The sequence below is a fragment of the Diceros bicornis genome, chromosome 32 (assembly GCF_020826845.1).
Source record: "Diceros bicornis minor isolate mBicDic1 chromosome 32, mDicBic1.mat.cur, whole genome shotgun sequence".
Taxonomy (NCBI): domain Eukaryota; kingdom Metazoa; phylum Chordata; class Mammalia; order Perissodactyla; family Rhinocerotidae; genus Diceros; species Diceros bicornis.
The window spans coordinates 27978134-28004512 of record NC_080771.1 but is presented as its reverse complement, the minus strand read 5'-3'; the positions used below and the strand labels follow the sequence as shown (position 1 = coordinate 28004512).

Sequence of the window (26379 nt, the reverse complement as noted above, 5' to 3'; positions counted from 1 at the left end):
TCTTGCCATTTTTGAAGAGTAAAGGCCAGTGTTTTTTTTTTCTTTTCTTTTTTTTTAGAATGTTCCTCAGTTTTGGTTTGTATGAGATTTCCTCATGAATAAATTCAGTTGTGCAGATTTTGGCAGGAATATAACAGAAGTGAGATTGTGTCCTTCTCAGTGCATTGTATCAGGAGGCACACATTGTCAGTTTGTCCATATTGGTGATGTTGCCTTTGATCACTTGATTAAGGTATTGCCTGCCAGGTTTTTCAACTATAAAGTTATCATTTTTCACTTTGTAATTAATAAGTAATTTTGGGGGAACTACTTTGAGACTAGGTAAATAACCTGTTTCTCATCAAACTTTCATCAACTAGTTGGTTTTCTAACTCCATCATTTCTTTTGTATTTATCAGTTGGCATTCAACTGTGATTATCCATTATGTATTGGTGGACTCATAGATTTTTATTTTATTCATGGGTTATAATCCATTGCTATCATTATTTATTTTGATGCTCAATTGTCTCAGATTTGGCCAGTGGGAGTCCCTAACCTGGCTCCATTACATTAATGTTTATGATTACTTTCTAGGCATGGCAAGCAGTATTGATTTTCCATTTATTTTAGCAATAGAATTTAAAAATATATATTTATATTTTTAAAAGTGAGTTTATTTAAAAAATATTAATAATATAATGATATATAAATAATTTTAAGAAAAATATTAATGATACTCGGGGCCCAGGGATGACAAAAATCACAAAAAAAGTTGGTAGGCAAATAAGCGAAATTTGGGAAATGCTGCTCTTGTGTTGTAGATAGATGGCTCTATTTTTTTATACTTGAAATATTTGACTGTTGTGTCCTGATTAAAAACTTGGACTGTTTCCAAAATGCCTATATTTTGGCATGCACACTCTGTCTCTTATGCTGCCTCTTATTGCTGATGTGCAATAATAATCCTTTGCCAGGTGTATGTCCTGATCCTCCTCTGGGAAATAAATGGATGCAGCCAGGAAGATGAACTATTGCAGTTCTAAGCCTACCAAGTTATTCAAGTCCCAGTTCAAAGACCCTCTTTTTATCAGGTAGGGTTCTGTAGTTGATTGCAATAGAAATCAGGTCTGGCTAACTTAAGCTACATGTATGGGATTACTCACAGAATCCAAGACGAGTCTCAACAGGCAGCTTTGGGGATCTAGGTAGTAGGGAGTCACGTGGAGTCTCGTTAGGACACCACCATCAGGATGAATGCACTCTAATCATTTTCTTGTGTTTGCATCCCTCTTCTTAAGCTTCAAATGACTAGGAGAACATCCATTTGGCCTTCCCTGGGTCATGAGTACCATTTGGCTAGACGGCAGGGCACCTGGATTCACAGGACCCTCAACAGAACATACAAGGGGCGGGGTCATTCCTCAAGGAAAATTAGGTGCAACTGACAAAACATCTCACAATTACAAGTGCTTATTATGTGCCAGGTACTTGTGTAAACATTTTATACCTATTGACTCGCTTAATATGCACAACAATCTAATAAAATTTTAATGTTATCATTCCCCTTCTACAGAGGAGGCAAAAAAGCCCAGAGATTAAGTAACTTGTTCAAGGTCATACAGCTGGTAACTGTAAGAGTCAGGATTCAAACCCAGGCCATCCATCTTAGGAGTCCATGCTTTGGACCACTGAGCTATAAGTCAGGTGCAGTCAATTCTTGGCAGGCAAAACTTAGAATGTCCACCTACTTCCATTCCATACAGACTTTCTTATCCCCTGTCTGAATATCACCTCTCCCAACTTTGCACCCTAGAGCCCAATGCACCTCCCCCTTTTAGGCTGCTAGCCTTTTCTGGCCATCTCATTCTGTCTTCTAGACAATGGGCTCTTTGCCAGCAGTGGCCAGGCTGTATTTATCTCCAAATCCTTTATAACATGTAAAACAGGGATGCACATATGACAAAAGCTTAGTAAATATTTGTAGAATTGAATTGAATCTCCTTAATATTTACCTTAGCAGAGATAGATAGGTAGGTAGATAGACAGATCAATCGATCCTGAGTAAGGATGGGAGCATTTGGTTTACTCTTATTTCATCTGGTTAATAATGAAATACTCCAAGTGTCAATTTGATGGTGCACTGACTTTCTGTCTTGTTAGTTGATTAATCTCAAAGGATCATCCAGACTTCTGCTCCCAAACAAAGACAGTAGTCAGACCAGCTCTTAACATCAGCAGTCAACCTGAGCATTAGTCTGGGGTCAGTAAGTAGGTATTTATGCTTGTTTTGGTAAAGGATGAAGAAATCAAATGTACTGCGATGTGTGTATTGGTCTGATCCCCTGTTTCACGGCACAGCCCTTTAACTCATTAGCACTGCTGGGCTCCCTCCTGCTGGCCTCGGAGAGAATCCTCCAGAGTCAGGAAAACAGCAATAATCCCTTCTCACTCCACGGGCAGGCTTTGGAAAAAGTGAGAAGGGCTGCCCCCAGAAGTCATTTTAATTGACACTAGCTTAGCTTTTGAATAATTTTTTCCAACTTGTTAAGTGGTATTGTACGTTTTCAGTGACTTGGGCGTTAGAGAGAGCTTAGCTTGATTTCTGGGCCCAAATTCTGGAAACTTGGTTGCTATGTGTAGTTTTAGGCATTAAGCATTTCATTTAACTTTTCTGAGCTTCGTTTTATCATCAGTAAAATGGGGATAGTGTCACTTACTTTATAGGATTATTATGAGTATTTGGCAAGTTAATAGGCAAAAAATGCTATTTTCATTTGAGTTCCCCCAAGGGAGATAAGGACTTGGGTGCAGGTCGTTTATTTGGAAGGCGACATCCAGAAGCATGAGTGGGAGATGGGGGAAAATGAGATAAGGAAGGAAGAGTAGCAATATGCTTTTAGCAATGCCTGATAAGGGTGTGCTAATGAGTAAGTTACTCATTAGCAACCATCCTCCATGGTTGAGCTGTTCCTGGGGATGTTATCCCCCCTCCCCACCACAGTAATTCTGGGTTACCTTTGTGTACTTGTGCCCTGTGGTACTGGAGTAAACCCATGGGCACAGAAGAAGAAAGGCTAATACAGGTGCTTGAGATGGGAAGCTGTCAGCATGCCAGGAACTGTCTACAGCTGCAGGTGAACTCAGGTATACCAAGACGACGTGCAGTGGGGCACGATGGTGATGGCTGCAGGGGCTTAAAACAGTGTCTGGTGCACGAAGAGTACTCAATATACAGTAGCTATCGTGGACACAGCTTTAACTTCTCAGCATCCCTTCCTATGGGGACCTATCCCTCTGTCACTTGATGTGCTTCTGGTAGAGTTGTCAATCAGGTGCCCACTCCTACCATGACCAATCATGGGGTGGGCGCATGGCCCAGGCTGGCAATCAGAATAGCCATCCCTCTGCTTCAATGGTTGGTTTAGGATGGACATGTGACCCAAGCTGGGCTAATCAGAGCCTTCCTGAGAGCACTTTGATTCACACCAGAGCTGGTGGAGAGGAAGTTCTTTTTCCTTGTCAGGAGGTAGGGAGAATGACCACCTCACCAGGAGGATGTTAAGTTGGAACTGCTAGTCCCTATCTTCCCAGCTGCTGGGAAGAAACTTTTCTGTTATATGGAGTCCTGTGTTCTAGACAGGGTTCCTCTACTTTCTGGCTGAGGAAACATGGGCAGACCACCAAACCTCTCTGAAATTTAGTGTAGTTATCTGAAAGCAAGGACGATGACTACTTTTCAAGGAATTGTTTTGATTCAGTGCGGGTATGTGTGGAATGCCTGGCACATAGCAAATCCTCAGTAAATGTTAGTTTTGTTTTCGTGCTTTGCCTTGATTCAACTTTACTCTATGGAAATCTCTGAACTCTAAGCTGGGACGGTTTTTTGAAAATGATTCCAATCTTTGTGCGTGTGAGTGTTTGTGAGCATGCCACGTGTGCGGGTCATTGTCCTATGTGAGTTTTGACTCCCTGCTCTGATAGGTGGTGATTTACTTTCTGGGGGCCTCCCGTGGACAAGCATCTCCAGCTCCCAGGAAAAGCCTGCATCTCCAGCCCTTCCTGGTTTCACCTCTCCCTTTCAGGAGAGGTGTTCTTTTCCCCCACTCATGCCAGTTTAGTGGCCACCTTAACTTATGACCAAATAGACTATGGATGGACCTTGAGGGACTAGCCATGGAACTATTATTCCAATATGGCCCACTCATCTGTTCTGCGCCCCCCAAACTAGACCAAGTAAAATGATAACGTTCATATGGGAAGATTTCCCATGGTCCTCTCTTGAGAACATTCTCCAGCAAACCTTTGATTAATCCATTTACTTTTAGTACGAAATCCAGAACCCTTGAAGGTACGTTCACGGGTTTTTATAATCCAGTCTTCTTAATCTTTTGTCTCATCTCTTGATGCATGCAATAGCTAAATGGACCATTCCAAGAACGTACTTGTGCTTCCTCACTGATGCGCCTAAAGATAGTCACTTCTTCTGGATAGCTCTCCTCACCAGCTCCTGATGAACGTTCTTCATCAATTACGACCTTCTTTACCACTCCACCCACACAAGCTCAGTTCCAAGTCAGGCTCTACAAATAAATTGCCATTTGCACAAGAGATAAAACTCATTTGTTATCATATCATTAAACTGTAAGCTCCTGGATATCAGAGACTATTTTGCATTTTTGCTGCTAAGGCATTAAGAATATTATGTCGAGAGCATGCTAGGTGTTTGAACACTTTGCTGAATGAGTGAAAAAACCTTGTTTTGAAGGCATTCACAATCTGGCTTTCAGACTGGAACTTGTGGGTAATGGTTTCAATCTGTTGACACGTACACTGTTACACTTGATCTTCATGACACTTCTAGGACATGGACAGTATGATCACCCCCGTTTCAGCTAGCCCTGGTGGTCTAGCGGTGAAGATTCGGTGCTGTCACCACTAGGGCCCAGGTTCATTTCCTGGTCAGAGAACCGCACCACACGTCTGTCAGTTATCATACTGTGGCAGCTGTGTGTTGTTGTGATGCTGAAAGCTATGTCATCAGTATTTCAAATACCAGCATGGTCACCCGTGGTGGAGAGGTTTCAGTGGAGCTTCCAGACTAGACAGAATAGGAAGAAGGACCCGGCCACCTGCTTCTGAAAACACTGGCCATGAAAACCCTACGAATAGCAGTGGAGCATTGTCTGATATGGCACCGGAAGGCGAGAGGATGGAGCAAAAAGACGGGGCAGGGTTCCACTCTGCTGTCCACAGGGGTGCTAGGAGTCGGAATGGACTCGATGACGTTAACAGATTCTAGTAGTGGAAAGCTCAAATGCTGAGCCATTTGCATAAATTTGATCCCTGATTTGCCAGACTCCCAGGCTTATGCTCTTAATCACTGCACAGCGTGGGTGCATATGCCTGTGGCACGCTGAGGTTTCAGTTGCTCTTGTCTAAGTCACTCCTTTGGGTGTTTGGGTGCCAGTTTGAATAACTCATGGGGCACATTTCCCAGCATCTTTGCTTGGGCTGGTAATAGAAGCTCTGATTGTTCTGCTCACGGCAGAGAATGGAAAAAACACTTATCTCTTAGAGAGTGCAGGCTACTATAACAAAGTATTATAGATTGGGTTGCTTATAAACAACAGAAATTTGTTTCTCATAGTCTGGAGGCTGGAAGTCCAAGATCAGGGTGCCAGTGTGATTAAGTTCTCATGGGGGCCTTCTTCTGGTTGCAGACTGCTGACTTCTCATTGTGTCCTCACAGGATGGAGAGAGGAAGCAAGCTCTCTCATGACTCTTATAAGGGCACCAATCCCATTCATCAGGGCCGCACCCTCATGACCTCATCTAATCTTGATTACCTCCCTTCTAGTACCAGCACATGGTAGTTGGTAGGGTTTCAACATATGAAATTGCGGAGGACACAAACATTCAGTCCATTATTTTTTTCTCCCACAAACAAATACAGGAGCAAAATATTGAAATCTTTATATTCTCTGTGGTTAAAAAAAGGAAGAAAGCTATTGAGTATTTCCCAAGCATTTCATTCTTCCCGGCATTGGCAAATGGGAGCAAGGAAGGAAGCTAAGGTTTCTTGAGTGCTTACTACATACCAGACACCATGCTGTGTGCTTTAAGTACATTATTCTCAGGAACAACACCCACTCATCTTTCAAGACTTCACTCAAGCATCTCTTCCTCCATGTACACTGTCCTCACCATCCTCTTCCATCGTAGATTTGACCCCTCCCTTCTTTGTGCCCTTCTCCCTCTAACATTGCATCACTGAAGCCATGTTGCATATCTTTACGTCCATTTCTGTCCTTTTTCTAGACCTGCCTGTCTAAAGTGAAAGCCACGAGTCACAAGTGCTGCTGTGCATTTGAAATGTGTCTAGTCCAAATTGAGATGCGCTGTAAGCATAAAATACACACCAGATTTTGAAGTCTTAGTATGAAAAATAGAATGCAAAATAGCTCATTAATAGTCTTTATGTCGACTATATGTTGAAATTATAACATTCTGGATATACTGGGTTAAACAAAAAAGTTGTGTGCCGCGTGACAACTTTTCCGTCAATGACGGACCACACATACGACGATGGTCCTGTAAGATTAGTACCATCTAGCCTAGGTGTATAGTAGGCTGTACCATCTAGGTTTATGTAAGCACACTCTATGATGCTTGCACAACGATGAAATTGCCTAACGATGCCTTTCTTAGAATATATCCCTGTTGTTAAGCAACGTATGACTGTGTTATTAAAATTAAATTTCCTTGTTTCTTTTTACTTTTTTAATGTGACTACTAGAAAATTTAACTTTGTATGTGGCTCACATTTATATTTTTATTGGATAGCACGGTTTAGACTGTGAATTTCTTGAGGAAAAGTCTGTCTTATTTTCTTTCTATTTCTAGGACCCAGAACAGGGTCTGCACCTAGTAAGTGTTCATTAAATATTTATTGAACAAACATGTGGTTTCAATTAATGCAGAGCCCCAGATTTTCTGGCCCCAATAAAGAAGAGACCTGAAATTTGGCAGGAAGGTCCCAATGAAGTCACTCATCATGGTGACATTATGGAGGCATTTTGGCTGTCTCTCCTCTGAGCAAAAATTGTGCTCTCCAAGGGAAGAGACCAATTAACAAAACAAAAAGCAAAAAAGAAGTGGTCGTGTGAGCTAATGGGATAGCTGGAGCGGGGAGTGGGAGAGTGTTAGTAAGACTGAAATATAGTTCGTGGAAAGCCTCAAAAGTTTCCGCCTTTGGGCCAGTGCCAGTGGCCTAGTGGTTAAGTTTAGCACGATCTGCTTTGGCTGCCTGGGTTCGTTTCCTGGGCGTGGACCTACACCAGTCTGTCAGTGGCCATGCCGTCACGGCGGCTCACATATGAAAAGAGGAAGATTGGCAACAGATGTTAGCTCAGGGCGAATCTTCCTCAACAAAAAGAGGAAGATTAGCAATAGATGTTAACAAGGTGAATCTTCCTCAGCAAAAAAAAAAACAAACTTCCCCCTTTGACTGCAGAATAAAGAGCAAATTCCCTGGAAGATTCATAATAGGAGCTGTGGGCACTTGTTCCATATCTCCTCTCTGCTCCCATACGCACCAATGGCTTCTTGTGGCTGTCTGTCTAGGGCATTTTCTGGCCACAGCAATGTGCCTGGTTACACAGGGAAGGACAAGAGTGTTGGGGCATCAACACGCTTGTTAGGAGTCACCCTCAACCACTGACGCATGGGAATTGATGGATAAATATATCTTCCTCACCTTTCATGGGACAACTCTGGGGCATGTCTACAGTTTCCCACAGTGGTAATCTGCTCATCAGTACACTGTGAATTGGCTTCTTCCCTTTCCTGTTTTATGTTTCCACTCCCCCATCTGTGCTTCTTGAGATCACCTCCCAACACTGTTGACATTCAAATCCTTGTTTCAATGTCTGATTCTGGAGAACCCAAACCAGGGCAGGGGGATCAAGGTATTTGATATCCAACTCTGGACCCCCTTTAGGCTCATCTCATATCCCTCCTCCCATTAAACTCCCCATTTACTCTCAGTAATCACCTCCAGACCCCAAGCTTTTACGTCACACCATTGCACATCCTTGTTCCTTTCCATGGAAATCCAAGATTATCAGGTTGGCATTCAAAGACCTCCAAATCTGGTACCCATTTACCACCATGCCTTTCTCCTCTACTCCATCCCCACATGTGTGTATTTCAGCTAACTGGTCCACTCTCCATTCCTCCAATATGCACTTCAAAAGTTCTCCCCTCCTTGCATTTACACAAATGTTTTCCTTTGGCCAAAACGGCTTTTGAAAGGTTTGCCTCCATTACTACCCTAACCTCATCCACACCGCTGAAAAGAATTTTGTTTCCAACTGCTAGACCTCCTCCCCATTCTCAGAGTTACAAGTGAAGATGTGGATTTTAGTTTAGATTCCAGTTTTTGTTGCTGGACTGTGTTTAAATGTGACAGTACACCAACACTGGCTACATGAGGCCATGAGAGTCATATGGAATACATAAGCATTAAAGGAGAATATATGAGAAAATCCCTTGGATAGTGACTTGTAAGCATTTCACTGACAATGTGACTAACTTTTCTACTTTGTAAATTCAGGTTTATGTATGTGGCATTTCATTGACATGGGACTAGCTCTATTTTTGCGGGGGGTGGGGGGAGGGCTTCCTGCTGAGAAATATGGCAAACACAGTAAGCTTCTCTCTAATCATGAATTCCTCTTTTGTGAAATCTTAGCTCTTGGGGATTTACTTTTATGTATCTCTTTGATAACCTTGAGGATATTAGATGATGAAAATAAAAATGGTTGAGATGTGTGAGCTTTAAAATCAGCACTTCACCAAATGTGAATTCACCAAATGTTACTTCACCAAATTTCTGGATGGAGGGGCAGAAAGAAAACACTTCTTGATATGCATATTATTTGCTACAAAGCAAAAAAAAATTTACAAACATATCCTTGAAATCAGAGGAAACAGAATCCCCGAAGAGTTTCTAGTGAGCAAGGGATGGTAATTTGAAATGCACTGTATTTTATCCTTATTTTAGCCAAGAAGCATGATAAAGCAATCAGGAGCATGGTTTCTAGGTTTCTAGCTTGATTCTACATCCTGGCTCCACCACTTACTGGTTGTGTGATTTTAGGCAAGTGCAAAAAAAAAAAAAAAAAATCTCCCTATGCCTCAGTCTTGTCATCTATAAAATGGGCATAATGTTAAACCCTACCTCTCAGGGCTGTTGGGAGGGTAAGGGAGTTAATACATATATAGCTCTTTTAACAGCATACAATAGGTGCCTAACAAATGCCATTATAATTATTGTTATATAATGTATTTAATTTTTCTGTTATTTGGTGGTTTTATTTTCTTGCTTGAGGGAACTTAAATGTCTTTTTAAAGGCTTGTCTCCTCTCAACCCCATTTTTTCTCTGTAGCCTTTAGTTTTCATCGGGAGATTCTTCTATCACGTTTTGTATTTTTTTATTTCTCCTTTTTTTTTCAGTGTCTTTTTTTTTCTCCCCAAAGCCCTAGTACACAGCTGTACATCCTGGTTGTAAATCCTTCTAGTTCTTCTATGTGAGCTGCCGCCACAGCATGGCAACTGACAGATGGGTGGTGTGGTTCCATGACCGGGAAACAGACCCAGGCTGCCAAAGTGGTAAGAGTGCCAAACTTTAACCACTAGGGCATTAGGGCTGGCTCTATTTCTCCTTTTTAAGTCACCCATTCCTTGCATTTAATAATGCGGCCGTTTTCCAAGAACTATGTGGGGTAATTGATGCCAGGCAAGGTGATGCTATGCTGAATACTTTATTTATATTTTTTATGTAAACATAATTTGCTTTGTAGGCACAATATAACAAAAGCTCTAAAGCCACAAATACATTAGACAATGTTTCAGTTCACTCCAATCAAGCTTAAATTACAGAGAAGCCTTCACAGTTCCTTTAAGGCAAACTGAGACGTTCTTTCCACTTCCTGCGAAAAACGATCATGTGACAGGAAAGAGTGCATCAAACAGTTAATTTTGATTTTTTTTCCCTATTCTTCATAGCATAAATTGATCTTATTGGTCAAACTCTAGTTTTCTCTTCTCATTCTGTATTCTGAGGAGACAAAAAGGTTTGGCATCATTTGTGATTATTGTATGAAATTTGCTAGCCGAGAAAACAGATGTAGGGAGGAACGACTTTCCATGCTTCTCCTCTGGACATAAAAAGGCCTTCTGGATTCTGATTGTTGAGTTCCCACGCCCCTGGCAGAGGAGAGCCCAGATACACCCAGTGGCTCTTTGCTCCCCTAGCCCTAGAAAATGTCATTTCTGTCCAGCTCACCAGCAATGTTACTTGAGTTGCGGTTCTTCTTAAGATCCCATTTTCAGCTTGGTTATGGGAGAAACATGAACAATAATACAGCATTTATTGAAGGGGTTGGGGGGATAAAACCTCTACATTATCTCTCTAAATGGCCCAGAATTGGAATATTGGTGAGTCCTGGGGTAGGAAGAGAAATGATATTGGTGTCTTCTTTCAAGATACTCTCATCTCTCTGCTCATCAGATGGCAGCACCCTTTCTCATCTTCATATTTTACACGTACATTCACAACAAGGAGAAACTCTCTTCAGATAAATATTTGGCATAAATAAGTCATCATCACAAGCTTAGGATAGGAAAAAAGAACATGATTAGTGAGGTGACATTTGTTACAAAAGGATTTTGGAAATAAAACAGGTAATTGCTGAAATGCACTCATTCCCATCACCTGGGGGGAGTTGGGTCTACCCTAAGGCTCATTGGTGGAGAGACTGGGCAATGCAGGAATCCTCCGATGTCTTCCAGAATGCAAAGTGAGTTGGAATGCTAATTATGTGGGCTCCTTCAGTCTCCAGCTTGGTTTGTGAGTGATGGAGTCAACCCTTTGGGTCAAAAGAACTGGGAAGATGGAATGAGGAATCCTCTTGTGGAGACAGTGAGACTCTCTCTCTTCCTGCAGGGAAACTGTTCACTTTAAGCTATGTCAAATGGGGTGGGGTTTCTTAGGCATATAGGAAATGGAAAATTGGGCAAGGTATGTAATCAGGTAGTTCAGTCCCTGATTTCCAAAAAGGCAGAGGCCCTGCAGAGTCTGCACCATAATTTCATGTTTTGGAGGAGAGGAACTACGCATTTGGCCTCAGATACTGAACATCAACCTTTTGTGTCGATAGAGTTTGTTACATGTTGGAACATGCTTTGGCAAGAAGAAAGATACTCATTGATTTTTTCCTAAATATGCTCTACAAGGGAGGTCTTCCTTGGGGGATCCTCGGTAAAGGTGGCTGCTCACTACCAAGAAATGAAAATAGCAAAATTGGCAATGCCAATGGCAAGTGTGCAAACATAGGTGAGTCTTGGTAATGACTTCTGAAATAGTCCCAGACGCAGTGAGTTTTCTTAAAATTAAAATAAAATATATAGGCAAGGGGAGGAGCTTGCTCATGAGATGTGATTTCAGAGGAGACATCTCTGTGGCTGGTCCTCAAACTCATGCTGTTGACCCACGTTCTACCCTAAAAATTCCACATCTGTTTCCCTGTGTTTATGGATAAGAACCAATGAAGGGATCAAACATCAGAGGGCGAGAGGAGAGTGGTTCAACCTTCGGACCATGAAGCAACTGAATGAATGTAAGGAAGTTGCCTCTTAAATGGGGAGAGAGAAAGTACTACTGTGGTGGAGAGGTCCTAAATTTATGGGTTCATGAAAACATCTTCTGGCCTACCCTCTTTCTGCCAGCCAAATTGGCAAGCGCTCTTGTCAGAAGTGTGGGTGACTGGCAGCAAAAAGTATCATTGGCCTGAAGAATTCTAGGACCTGGACAGTGCTTTGTGACAACACCTTCCAATCCAAACTTGCCTTTGCCCATGTCTGGTCTCTTAGGCATTGGGCCTGTGGGCTTGTATTCATTTTCGAGGCTGTTCTAGAACTGTCAAGAAGGACCCAAAGATGGATGGTTTTGAAAGAAGGGAGAAGGGAGAGTGTAATACACAGATGGGGGCGGGACATAATACTGCATGGAATGGGACTGGCACTTAATTTCAAAAACAACGGTGATTAACAGCTTTTTAGCTCAGCTGACTGCAGACAAACACGACACGCACTGGACTACAGCATTTGTTCACTGGGGCACAGAAGAGCGTTCTCAGCTGGCTCCTCTTCTTCCAAACCATCCTTCACATTCTCCTGCCTGGGTCCTGGGTCACTGGATGAAGGGCATCCGTTCCTTGTTCTCGCTGTCACCCTCGTGGTCCTCCTCCTCTTCTCCCGCCTCGCTGGTCTCTGTGCTGTCGTTGGCCATCTGTAATTCAACAGAGGACTCGTTAGAGGCCTCTGCAATCTGTCTCCTACCTTCTCTGAGCTTCTGATGAAGCTCTGGGAAGGCTTCCTTGCCCCCTCTGGAGCCTCAATCCTGTGCTGTTTCCTTTTCTGTTAGGTGCTCATCCCAGAAATGACCTCACTGGACCCATCTTGGGTCTCATGATGCCCTACATTTAGTCTGACTACGTGTTCCTTCTCCTTTGAGCCTAGTCTTCCACCAGGACAGGCTGTGGCCTCCTTCCCACCATAGAGATGCTCCAAATACCACAGATCTGAGTTGGCGCCTTCTCCATCATCATTTTATTTCTTTAGGTACCAGGGCAGAAGCCCACCTGAAATTGAGGAAAAGGACAATGACATATGCCAAGGTAGGATCTGAGCTCTCACCCTGAAAGGCGGGCTTTTCAATTCCTACTTTGATAAGAATCCCGCCCCCACCCCCCATAGTCAAACAGGCCTTCCCACCAGCCTGAGGGCCCAGCAGGACCTCACATGTAATGGAGACAGGCAGCAGCTCAGGGCAGGAAGCTGGTGTCAACTACTCTGCTTGAAAGCAAAAAGCCGTCCAGGACAGCTCTAGGTCCCCTTCACTGATGGGGCTGTGACAGACTTGGTCACGTGTTTAAAGAAGACAGCATAGGTGCACAGAGGACCCAGGATCCCAGCACCCTTTTCCTCCCTAACCTCCACCCTTCATCTGCCTTCAAACCTTTGCTGGCACAGTCCTGGAACTTGGTAAGCATTTAATAAACTATATCCATATTGTTATTAGTCCCTTGCACTTTGTAAAATGCCCTCTTATTAAATCATCTTTCATTGAGTGAAATGGCCATCATTCCTAAGCTACATTATGGTCACAAAAGCCAAGACAATACTTTTAAAAGTACACACTTTGGACTAAACCATGCAAGAAATTTAGTTCTTTCTCTTTTATGAATGACTGATGCAGCTTCAAGACTAAACATGGCAGAAAACAAACAAAAAACCCTTCCTAAGTATTTTCTTTATTAAACCTTTCCTAGTACTTAGTGTGTATGACACGATGCTTTCTGTGTATGATTTTAATGGATTTGTGAGAATTGATCAATCTCCAATTTACAGACAGGGGGACCGAAGCTGGAGTGGCAAAGTTAACTGCCCAGGCCACACACGGGCTCAGAGCTGGCCTTTGAATCCATGCATGCTGATGACAGTCTTGTGTTGACCACCACACTGTATAGCCCCCCTTAAGGGGCCCCTGAGGAGCTCTAGGGTGTGAGTGTGAAATGCTTCCCTCCTGGTGAGATTCCTGGATGTAAAGGTTTTATCCCAATAAAAGGAAACAAAATCCATGTTGTTGTAAATGGGATGATTTTGTCTTTTTTTGTGGCTGAGTAGTATTCCATTGTATGTATAAACCATTATTACCTCAATAAAATAATTGGAAAAAAAAGGAAAAGAAAACAAAATCAACAGAATCATCAAGAGGCATCTCGGAGGCAGCTGGCATCCTTCTGTTGAGTATGTGAATGTGAATTTCTTAGGATTTACTGGGAATTCCTGTCACTTGTGGCAGCCAAGAGAGAGAGTGGACCTTGTCCCAGACACAGGTCCATTGTTTCTGTCCTTTCCTGACTGCCCTCAGAGTGCTCTTGAAATGCCCTCCCCGAAGCATTTTCCCTTCCTTCTTAGCATTCATTTCAGTTTGTGACTGCCTAACCCCTCATTTGCGCCGTCGTTTGATTACTGCTGGTCTCCCGGAGCCAGTGAGCTGCCTGCATTTCCCTCCACCCCCACCTGTGCTGCCCCACCTGAACTGAATGGATCTCTCTGCTTTTGACTCACCAGTGGAGTCGGGGTCTTCTCGACATCCAGAATTAACTTGCCGATGTTCCCTCGGTCGTGGATCCGCTGCATGGCCTCCTTCACCTGAGAGAGAGGGAGAAACACGGAAGTGCTGGTTAGGGTGAGATGTCGCCCAGGTGAAAAGCGAGCCTGGAGAAGCCAAACCACCGCCTGCCCACGAGGGGGCGCTGCGGGTCAAGTTTAGTGGCTAAGCCCGCGGTCTATCAGACACTGGTGGCAAATAAATTCTGGTTGTGTCACTCACACACTCTGAACTTGTGAAGCAACTTGGTCTCCTGGGTCTAAAAAATGAGGGTGATAGCTCCTGACATATGTAGATGAAAATATCTTTTAAAAAAAGGGCGTGGGGGTGGAGTGGGGAATGTACTGTGGAGTTCCAAGGAGTACACGGTGCAGAGCGGCAGGACACATCAGCCAGAATAAATTTTGACCAATAAAATTATTTTCTGAGGGTCAATTGTGTCCTCCTTACCTAGATGTTATATCACTCCGACTCACAGTTGTCTAAAATGACCCGTTATCCAGGCTGAACTACATTCAGGAAAATTCCCATAATTCCTGGTTATTGGGTAGAAGTTTTCTTTCCACCTAAGTAGAGATTTCCCCAGAACTAGTATTCCCCAGAAAAGAGGACCTACTGTTTCCTTTCAAATGATGGGGCCAACAGATGTCTCCCGGGATCCTCTAAAAAAGCAAGTGTGTGACATAATCTGATTTATGCTTTGAGCATTTCATTCTCTTGCTGTGTGGAAAATGAACTGTAGGGGGGGCTGTGAGGATTAACTGAAATAAGGCAAGGGAGATCCCAGTGCTTGGCATGGGTACATCCTCCACATCTCTTAGTGAAATCTAAATGGAAATGTAACATCTCTCGATTGAAAAAAAAGAGTTACAATAGATCTAGCCTAAATAGTTTTCCTGAAGTCTCGAGTTTTTAAATATTTTTGTTCATTCATTCAGTCCACAAATATTCATTAAATGTTGCTTAAAGGCTAGACGCCGTGGTTTAAAAAAAAATTAAAACGTAAGCTCGGGTGTCTGCCTTTGAGGAACTCAATCTGGGGCTGATGGAACAATGTTTACTTATATAAAAGCCAAAGCTGACTTCTCATTTGGATAAAAACTTGACAGAGCCATTAAAATGTGTGTATTCTAATTGCTTTTCTGGGACTTTGTCCTAAAGACATAACTCAAACTATGGGGAAAAAACCTTACCACACAAAAGATACTCAATCACAGCATTGCTTTTAATGGCAAAACATTGAAGCAACTTATATGTCACAGAATAAGGGAAAGTTAAGTAAACCATGGCTCTTACATTTATCTATTAATGGAAATGTTATGTAGCTGTTAAAATGCTAATTAAAAAGAATGTACCACAGGATTAAATGCCTTTATAATATTGTTAAATGAGAAAATTAAGACATTTTTATTTACCTCTTGCCATAAAAACATGGAAATCCTAAAATACCTAAAAAGGGATTTGGATATACGATAAAACATTATGTAGGGGAAATGAATGCCTTTTAACCTAGTGTCCAAACGTTGTTATTTGGTAGCATGTTATCAAATCAGTGAATGAAAATGCATCTTTAAATGCAGTCTTTGGGTAACCTAGCATGAGTGAGAATCAACTCTGCTTTACAGACTGACAGTGTCATACAACTGTTAAACTTCCTGACCCTAGTACATAACCCTATAGATTTCTTCTCTTTCTGTGGTGAATGTTGCTTTTCAAAGTGGTTTCATATTTGGTCATAACAATAGCTACTATTTACAGAGAATCTTTAAATATCGTGGCAGACAGCTTCTAAAATGGCTCCCAACTGTCCCCACCTCCTGGTACTCACACCCATGTCTAAACCCCCCCTCCCCTTGAATATTGACTGGACCTAGTGACTTGCTTCTAACCAACAAAATACAGCAAAAGGGATGGGATGTTGCTTCCAAGACTAGGTTATAAAAGACTGTGACTTCTGTCTTGCAGTCTCTCTTTCCCTGACTCTTCTTGCCTTCTTGCTCTGAGGACATAAGCTCCACATTGTGAGCTTCCCTATGGAGAGGCCCATAAGGCAAGGAACGGAGGGAGGACTCCAGCCAACAGCCAGTGAGGAACTGGTACCCTCAGTCCAAAAGCCCATGAGGAACTGGATCCTGCCAACAACCAATGAGACAGCTTAGAAGCAGATCCTTCCCCGGTTGAGTCTTGAAATGAGACCGAAGCCCTGGCTGACACCTTGATTGAAGCCTTGGAAAAGATCCTGAGGCAAAGGACCCAGCGAAGCCATGCCCAGATTCCTCACCCACAGAAACTCTGAGATCATAATGTTTTAAGCCATAAGTTTTGGGGATAATTTGTTATGCAGCAATAGACAACTAATATATTCTTACCTTGCAAGATATACACTATACCCATTGTTCAGAGAAGTACCTTGATGCTCAAAGATACAAGCAATTATATTATCCAGAGATTATATAGCTCTGAGCAACAGAACTGTGGTTCAAACTCAGGTTTGTCAGACTTCAAAAGCGATGCTTTTTCCCAGTTCCACCCAGACTGTGTAGCTTCATTTGATTCTCAAAGGCAGAGGAAGGTGGTAGGTAATATCTCACATGATGGCTTCCCCGAATTCAGCTGTTTATTACCCTGGCAAGCCATTAAGCTTGCCTTGGAGATTAGGAACAATTTTTAAGCTGCTTTTCCAATAAGATAGAGCCCAGGGAAACTGAAAAGCTATTTTCTTACCAGTTAAAATTTATTGTGACGCTAGAAAAAAGCTCCCTGCAGGGCTGGCTCTAATCTGCATATTTTTGGACATTTCTTTCTGAAATGAACTAACTCCTTGAAGTTCCTTATGTGGGAGGGTGGAGAAAGGGTTAGGAGTCTTTCAACAGATGACTAATGTAGTCTGATCCCCAGTGATGCTGTTTGAGTTTACATCCTCTTAGGCTGCGCTTGGAGATGTGAAAGAGTCCTTTTGATGACAACTCGGGAGGAAAGAAACTCCCATTTTTTGATCAATTCTTTATCAGGGACAGTGTGGGGCATTTTACATATGTTCCTTCATTTTATCTGCACACCAAGCCTCTTAGGCGAGTATCGGCATTATAGTTTCACAGATGACAACCCAAGAGGGAAAAATCTGAGTCTGTCCCACGTCACCACCTGAAAGGTGGTTAGACCCACATGAGAACTAAAAGAGCAGTTCCCCTTTTTAGGACTCTGGACGAAACCCAAGTCAGGGCTCTGCCGTCTGCACCCCGAAACTGCCCTCGAATAACACCACCACAGGGTAAAGTCTGCAAAAAGAGATTTTGTTCCCAAGTTACCAGTTTATAAGCTGAGGTACCTCAGTAGGTGACAGCACTGGGAAGATGGGGGTGACAGCCCCCAGAAAACTACTTGCTTCTCTTGTGGCTACCAGAGAGATTTTTCTAAGGCACTCTTCTCTTAAAACCTGTTCCCATTGCACTCAAGAGAAAAGTCCAGTAGAGCTGCATTGCCCAATACAGTAGCCACTGTCACCATATGCACTGAGCGCTTGACATGCAGCTAGCACAAACTGCGATGTATGTGTCAAATACACAGCAGCCTTCAAGGACTTAATAACAAAAGAGAATACAAGCTATCTCAGTAAGAATTGTTGATATCGGTTACATGTTGGAATAATAACATTTTAAATATTAAGTGAAACATACCACTAAAGTTAATTTCACCTGTTTCTTTGTACTTTTCTGAACGTGGCTACTACAGAATTGAAAACTTTGAGTGTGGCTCACATTATAATTCTGCTGGATACAACCGGACTTGATTTTCAGGAGCTAATGTCTGTTGCCCTGTCTGGCTTTATTGCTTCCCCTTCTCCTCTCCCACCCCCCTCACTCCTGCCACTGGAGACATATCTGAAGTTCATTGGGCCTCTCAGCTTTGTGCCTCTTTGAAGGCGCAGTGCAGACTGCCCAGTATAGACTGGGTTCCTTCTCGGAGTGCCCTGGTCCCGGAGCTTACACAGATTTGTCTCCTGGCTGTCGACTGAGATGTGAATTCTTTTAGGAAGCTGCTCTGGCCCCCAACCCCTGCCTCTTGCAGTCTGGGCCAAGTCTCCTTTGAGCTCCTGTGGCACCTCAGGCCAGCTAGTGATGTTATCATTATCCTCAGCTTGGAACTTACTCATCAGCCTTGCCTCTACGTTGCAAGTCTCTAGACCAGTGCTGTACAAAAGAAATAAGAAGTGAGCCACAGAGGTAACTAAAATTTCTCTAATTAGCCACATTAAGAAATATTAAAAATAACCGGTGAAATTAATTTTAATAATATATTTTCTTTAACCAAATCTATCCAAATATTATCATTTCAATATATACTCAATAGTTAATGAGATGTTTTATATACATTTTTGTACTAAGTGTTTGGAATCTGTGGTGTATTTTACACTTACAGTGTGTCTCAGTTCAGACTAGCCACACTTCAAGTGCCCGGTGGCTGCACGTGGCTCCTGTCTACCATACTGCAGAGTGCAGCTCTAGTTGGGCGGGACAACAGCACCAACCTCAGGGACCCCGGTGCAAAGGACTGTCTGGCATACGATAGCCTCCAGAATGAATGAATGAATGAATGGACCGGCAAGTGGATATGTGGAGATAGCGAGATGCCATAAGGCTGAGTTTCATCCAGAGGTTTCTGTCCCATATATCTCACATCCCAGAGCCCCTGGCCCAGGTGGTTGTCTCTTGGTGGCCTGCTCAGTGCTGCCTGCATGGCCCAGTGGAATCTGCTCATAATCTGGGCCATAGTCCCCCACACCCAGTCTGAGATGCCACTCCCAGCGGTGTGATGGGCCAGATCTGGTCTCGGCAGCTGTATTTTCCAGGACTAGGGATTCTGGGCATACTCAGGCCATCCCTGCCAGAGCTAGTTTCCCATCCAGACAGGGGGAGGAAATCTGAGTCATGTCATTCAAACACCGCAGATGCCAAGATCCTGAGCACAGAAGTCATCTGGGCTTTTTCTGACACTGCTTGTCCCTGGGAGGTTGCTTCAACACCATCCCAAGCAGATGGTGGCAGGAGGTAGTGGGAACATCACTGGGTCCTAAGCTCTGCTTTGACTTGTAATGTCATTCTAGCAAGTCGCTTCATCTCTCTGCCCTTCACCTTCTTAAAATATTAAACAATAATAGCTGTACTATCCATTCATTCATTCAGTCAGTCAGTCAGTCAGTCAACAGTGCCAAAGCCCTCCTCAAGGAGCTGTGTGTAGAGTAATGGGTGAAACAGATCTGCTCTCTCTGTCCTGAGGAAATCAGTTTCACTTAGTAAATAGGCTAAACATAATAAAATCAATTTCACGATTAAAAAAGTGTGTTCCTGATGTATGTACGTAGCCCCAAGGGATCGCAACTCATCAGAGTTGATCCTGTACCATTGGTTCACACTTCAACAAAGTCCACTGGCATTCAAGACGGCACTCAAGCACCAGCCACGGAGGAAATGTAATGGGCTCAGACCATGTTCGCAGAGGAGCAGTAGTTATGGTCATGCTTATTTCCATCTGCAATGGTACTAGGAGAGGTGGGGTTTCTGGAAGCCAGGGAAGATGATGGAAAGCAAACACCTACAAGATCCCCTGCCCTCATGAAGTTTATGGTCTTACGGGAGACAAAGACTTAATCAATCAAAGAAGGACTCAAATAAATGTAAGATTGCCACTTGATGATTCTAAGATGGTATTATGAGAATGTGGATAGGGGACCTGACCTCGTTGGGAAGATCAGGGAGGGCTTCTCTGAAGAAGTGATCATTGAGCTGGGATGAGTAGGATGGAGTAGGATGTAGCTAAGACAAGAAGGGAGAGAGGACCATTCCAAGCAGAGGGAGCAGAATGTGAGGAGAGACTGCAAAGAGGCCAGTGGGCATGAGGACAAAGAAGAAAAGTGAATGTGGACCAAGATGCTGGGAAGGATGGTTGGGGCCTTTGGTACTACATCTAAAGAGTTTCCAAGGATGCAGATGCCCACACCAGCTCAGACAAATCTAGACTATCCTTCCACCTTGTCACCTTCTAACTGAGTGGTCATTTCCTTCACACTTGGGTAATGAGAGTTAACAATGCTCAATCTTTGCTTGGGGTCTTATTTAACGTTTCATAATATTCTATTTCCTTTTGAATGGTGTGAAAGTCATTAGGGTACAAATGATACCACTTACTAATCAAAGCATCTGGCTTGTGCTATGAATAGTAATAAGCCTAGCTACCTAAAATAGGAAAAAAATAAAGATGGATTATTCCACAGATCACTGCACCTATTAGATGATAAATTAAAAGGGTTGAAAAATAAGAAATGAGTAATACTATAATTAAGAAGCACATTTACCAAAGACGTCTGTGGAAGATTACTCACATTAGCGATATCCATCCTTGGGAGGGACGGATGATTGTTTAAAATCCAAAGTGGGTGTTGAAAAGTAACACATTCATTGCTAGTAGACTTGGAATCTGGAACTTCTGTGTTCTGTCAAGCAGCTGCAGGAGTCTAAAGTGAGTGAGCCCCGAGATTTTGACCTGGATGGAAGAGTGACTGGCCAAGTAAAATGTCAGGGACTGTGGACTGACCCACTGGGAAGGCAGAGAAAAGATTCAAACACTCAACTTCTTTTTAGACCAGATGCATATGGGGTCTGTGCAACGATGCAGGGCAAGAACTATGCTGGGGCAAGAGAGGTGACTAGGGGGCAAAATTTAAGGAGGCACTCACTCTCAGGTACTGACTTAGCACTTGTACCACCCTGAGAGTGAGCGCCTCCTTAAATTTTGCCCCCTAGTCACCTGTCTTGCCCTACTCTAGTCCTGGCCCTGCAAGGATGACTAATATTTTTAAAGGAAGGGAAATAGTAAGTAGCTATTATAAGAGAAGTATCTGCTTGGCCACAGGACAGCCAATGTCCCAGGGGATGTTCCAAGAGAATTTTTTAAGAGGCCATTAGTAGCAACACTGGCTTAGAAGAGGTAAGGAATGTTCTGAGAGTGAGGAAGAAGGGAAAGCAAAAAGCAAGACAGTACAATCTGGATGGAGTAACTATTCCTTTTTCCCTGGGTACTTGGATGACACTGATACTCTTGATCAAATGTATATCATGGCCCTCACGGATTCAAATGAATTAAACATTGAACCAAAAGCCAGAATGTTCTGCAGAAATCTGCAATCCACGATCAAGCCAAACTATGTATATGTTCTTATCCTATTGTATTTTGAACTAAAGCAAAAGATGGAAAAAAAATCGAGTGAATTGCCGCCAATGTTTGTTTCATTTTATTTAGCAATGTCCCCAGTGTGGGATTTGGATGGTTGAATAGAATTGAAATGGACACTCAATGGATGCTTCTTCTAACATGTGAGTGAGGCCTGGGGAGGAGGATAAAAAGGGACATGTGATGATTCGTGTTCCCTGCAGAAAAATATTTGTTGTACAGTCTGTAAGAGAGAGGTCTGCAGTGTGACGGGGCACAGAAGAGGAAGCAATTGGGGGTGGGAGAAGGATGCAAACCAGGGAAGACTATTGAGAGGAAGTAACTTTCAGTCTGAGATTTGAAGGTCAAGTAGAAGTTTGTCTCTCAGCCAAATAGAAGGACATAAAAATAAACTAGGGAAATACTGCTCCAGTCAGAGAATGAGTCATTAATGGCCACAAGAGCACTGAGGGTGGTGATGGTAAGTTACACTTCGAAAATCCTCATCAATTGCTTACGCACCTCAAGTCTGCTGGACGCGGGGTAAAAAATAACCCGAGCTCCTGCTGCTCCTGAAATTCCACGTGACAATGGTAGAACTTACAAAATACAATTTCAACTGGTTCTTGCTTTGAATCTGTTACAGCAAAATCCTCAAACCCTTGGAGAGATACTCTGCATTTCTGCTTAGAGGACTCTAGTTCCTTACTACAGATGTAACTACCTTGCTTCCAGATAATACTGGTTTTATTTATTCTTGGATTGATAACTGTACCATTCCCTGATGCCTGAAGGTTTTCAGCTTCAGGCATGAGGTTTGTGGAAACATGAGAATTTGTGGCAAAGGATTAGAACTATGAGGAGTCCAAAGACTCTTCAAAGACTTGGAAGTTCTCAAGCGGGTAGCCACGTTCTCAAAGGGATGACGGCCAGACCCGCTGGCATTTAAGACAATACAGTTTGGAAGGCAGAGGTGACCTTTCTTTCCGCTTGGAGAGAAAGGGCTTGTTTGCAGGTGTTCGAGGGCATTTTTACTACCTAAGGGAATTGAGATATACTGACTATGTCATCTAGACATAGTTGTAATTTAGACAGGTTCAAGGGTGCCTAGTATGCAAAAGCAGAGGTGGCCAACAGAGGCAGATATGCCTGGGACAAGTTGTCTGGGAACCGTGGAATAGTCTAAAGTAAGGAGTGGAAATAAAAGAGTGATCCTGTTTGCGTAGGAGGGATTTGCAAACCAAGTGCTCCTGTAGAAAGCTGGTTCCCCACCACTTTGATTGAAGGGGGGTTTCTTGTGGATCCTCCTCCTTAGAGAGGAAGGATGCGTGAGGGGCTACGGGTTCTGGACCTAGGAGCATAGAGATATGATAGTCACCACCTGCCCATAGGTTGTATTAGGGGAAAGTAAGAGTTTCAAGGAAAGAGCTGAATCTAAAAACCAGGTAACTGAAAAGGATGAGGCAGAGGTGGTACATCCATGGGGTGGTGGGGGACGCTGTTCATTCTCATCACAGCAGCTGACATGTGGCGCATGCTCAGCAGGTGCCGTCCCCGAGCAAAGCACCTCATACGCATGATCTCATTTCATTGCATCCACCCCATGAGGTAAGTGGGAGTTTGTCAGACTGTCAATCAAGGGTGCATAAAAACATCCTCCTTTTTCTTCTTGGGTCCCTGTTGCTCATGGAGGACAGCGGAGATGAAACTGAGTTTATCGAGGTTAAGTGGCTTGCCCAAGATTCAACAGTGGCATATGGAGAAGCCAGGCTTCAAACCGAGCTCTGTGTAACTCCAGGGCTCAATGCACTGTTGCCACGTATGCGAGAGTGGGATGGAACCAAGAAGAGTGAAGGAGTGGGAGAGAGGAAGGCAGGCCATAGGACCCTGGGTACTGCATTGTAGGACCAGGAATGCGTTATTTCCTCTGTACTTTCATATGTTTGTTATGACACTTATTTCATTCTCTCTTGAAGAGTTTCTCAACCTAAGAACTATTGACGTTTTGGGTCAAATAATTCTTAGCTGTGAGGGGCTATCCTGTGTACTGTAGGATGTTTAGCACCATCCCTGGCCTCTACCCACTAGATGCCAGTAGCATTCCCCGGTGTGACAAACAAAAATGTTTCCAGACCTTGCCAAATGTCCCCTGGTGGTGGTGGGGGGGGGGGCCAAAATCGCCTCCAGTTGAGACCTATGGTGTTATGGGAGCATCTTCCCCTCTCCACCCCTCCCATTGGTCTGTGGGCTCAAGGTGCCTCACCTCCAGTACCCATGTGACACCCTGGACAGGGACATGGCCACAGGAGATTGGGTTCTGCTCTATGCCCAGGACTAGGAAGAGGGTGTGGTACACAGCAGGCGCTCAATAAGAGAAGAACACAATATGGTCTCTGACCTCAAGATGCTCATGATTAGATTAGTTTTTCTCAAAGTATCAGCTGAAGGCTGTCTGCATCAAAATCACAAAGTGCAGCTTTTAAAAAGGGACGTGTTGGCCTCCCCCTAGGCCTATTGTTGAGGCTGCGGAGGCACTCCACTCCGGGCGATTCTTGGGGCTCTGAAGTTTCAGTCCTTGAACTTCACTGGTGCTTCATTTAACAATATTGACTGCCCACCATGAGTCAGGCACTGTGCTTGGCTGACTAAAATCCCCCTGAGGGGGTAGGCTGGTGTTCCATGCTTTACCGTCTGGACAGGGCTTAGTTTAATACTTGGCTTAAATATTATTGCTTGTTGGAAAGCGGCAGAGAGCCACAGCTACCACCCCTCCCATTCTAGGGCAACTGAGAAGGAATCATATTTCAGCCTTGGTTCTGCCTGCTTGTGCGGAAATCAGACAACTTGATCTCTGCTTGGTGCTTTGAGAAACCTTCAGGATATTGTTTCACTGTTAATTAAACCCACTCACTATCTCTGTGTGGCCCCTCAAAGGAGCTAGCAGCTGAGTTTCATCTGCTTATGGTTTGAGGGGATGATCTCTGTGGTGGTGGGGTCACAGGATGTGTGTGTGTAAGCTAGAATCAGCAGGGTACTCGGGCAACCCACAACCCATGGTAAAATGAGCCAGATCTTATCACGATGTAAGCAGAAAAATCAGAAACAGAGATGCGTGCTGGAAATGCAGTAGGAAGGCCTGTTTCATTTTAAGGAAGAAAACAGTAGGATCTAGGGTGACCCAATGGTTCGTAGAGATGTATATCCTTGAATTAAGAAATGCAAATCAGTGCTCTATCCAGTGAAAACAAAAGTCCAGAAATAAAACGGCATTTGGCTGTAACTACAACCAAGTAAATAATTGTTTGCATATGGACAAGAACCTGGAGATACTACCTTGAAAAATCACACCCAGTCTACAGCTAAACTAATCGTTCTTTTCATGTTTTTAAAAAAATTACGAACACACGGTAACGTTGAGTAGTGTGTTAGTTTCCTAGGGCTGCTGAAACAAGCTACATCAAACCAGGTAGCTTAAAACCACAGAAATTTCTCGCACAGTTCTGGAGGCTAGAAGTCTGAAATCAAGGTGTCAGCAGAACTGGTTCCTAATGAAAGCTCTGAGGAAGAATCTTCTCTATGCTTCTGGCCCAGCTTCTGGTGGTTGCCGGCAATCCTTGGTGCCTTTGGCTCATAGACACATCACTTCAATCTCTGCCTCTTTCTTCACATGCTGTTCCCCTGTGTTTCTATGTCTCTTCTCACCTTCTTTTCCTTTTTTTTTTTTTTTTGCTAAGGAAGATTCGCCCTGAGCTAACATCTGTGCCAATCTTACTCTATTTTGTATGTGGGTTGATGCCACAGCATGACCACTGACAAGTGGTGTAGGCTCACGCCCAGGAACCGAACCCAGCCCGGTGAAGCGGAGCACGCCGAACTTAACCACTACACCATGGGGCCAGTCCCTCTTCTCATCTTTTTGTAAGGATACGAGTGACATTGGATTAAGGGTTTACCCTATTCTGGGATGACCTCATCTGAATGTAACTTTCTGCAATGTTGCAATGTTGCAAAACATTTGGAACGACCCTATTTCCAAACAAGGTCACATTTTAAGGTTCAGGGAAGGATAGGAATTTGGGAGAGGACACTATCCAACACTATACAGGTAGTAAAAGTTTTAATTTTTCTTTTAAAATCTTTTTCTTATGAAATAAAACACATATACAGAAAGCTACACAAAAATATATAGTTTTAACCACCTAGGTCAAAAAATAGAACTTTGCAGAGCCAGCCCTGTGGCTGAGTTGTTCAAGTTCCACGTGCTCTGCTTTGGCAGTCCAGGTTCACAGGTTCAGATCCCAGGTGTGGACCTACACCACTTGTCGGTGGCCTTGCTGGGGTGGCGACCCACATACAAAATAGAGGAAGATTAGCACTGATATTAACTCAGGACTAATCTTCCTCAGTAAAAAAAAAAAAAAAAAGAACTTTGCCAGCCACTCCCAAATATCAACCCCTTCCCCTCTTCCAAATGTCACCTCCTGTATCCTGACTTGTAGAGTGATCACTTCCTTGCATTTCCTTAGTTTTTCACCCAACTGTACCTCCCTAGGCACCATAGTTTTGTCTTGTCCATTAAAAAAACATGGATACCCTGATCTTTTAAATCTACAAGTTCTGGTCCTTGCAAGTTCTGTTGACGAGCCCAGGTTGTTTGACGCGTGGATTTCCCACCATCTGGATTTTGTGGATTATGGACAGCAGTGCAGGCCAGCATGTTCCTTGTGCTCTGTATTTCCTCCAAGTTGGTAGGAGGTTTGATCAGACGTCAGGTCTTTGCCAAGTCTGTGGGTGCTGCTGTGTCCTCCGGAAGGCACACAATGGCTGGTTGGCCCTCTTCACGACACTCACTCAGTGCTTAGACCTATTCATTTATCAGGGGTTGTGAAATGGTGATGGTCTAATTCTAACACTTTGTGTTCATTTATTAGCTGCCATAATTTTATAAGGAGA

At 43.4% G+C, this 26379-nt stretch overlaps 1 protein-coding gene across 1 annotated transcript in view; it reads right to left on the bottom strand.

The window, feature by feature from the left end:
* Window positions 1-10006: 10006 nt before the first annotated feature.
* The window catches only part of VAT1L (vesicle amine transport 1 like), a 145149-nt gene continuing 128776 nt past the window's right edge, over window positions 10007-26379 (bottom strand). The window contains exons 8-9 of the mRNA XM_058528329.1: window positions 14178-14261; window positions 10007-12333 (exon numbers count right to left, since the gene is read on the bottom strand). Of these exons, the coding sequence (XP_058384312.1) occupies window positions 12235-12333; window positions 14178-14261 (183 nt within the window). The 3' untranslated portion in view covers window positions 10007-12234. The remainder of the gene's footprint in view (window positions 12334-14177; window positions 14262-26379) is intronic.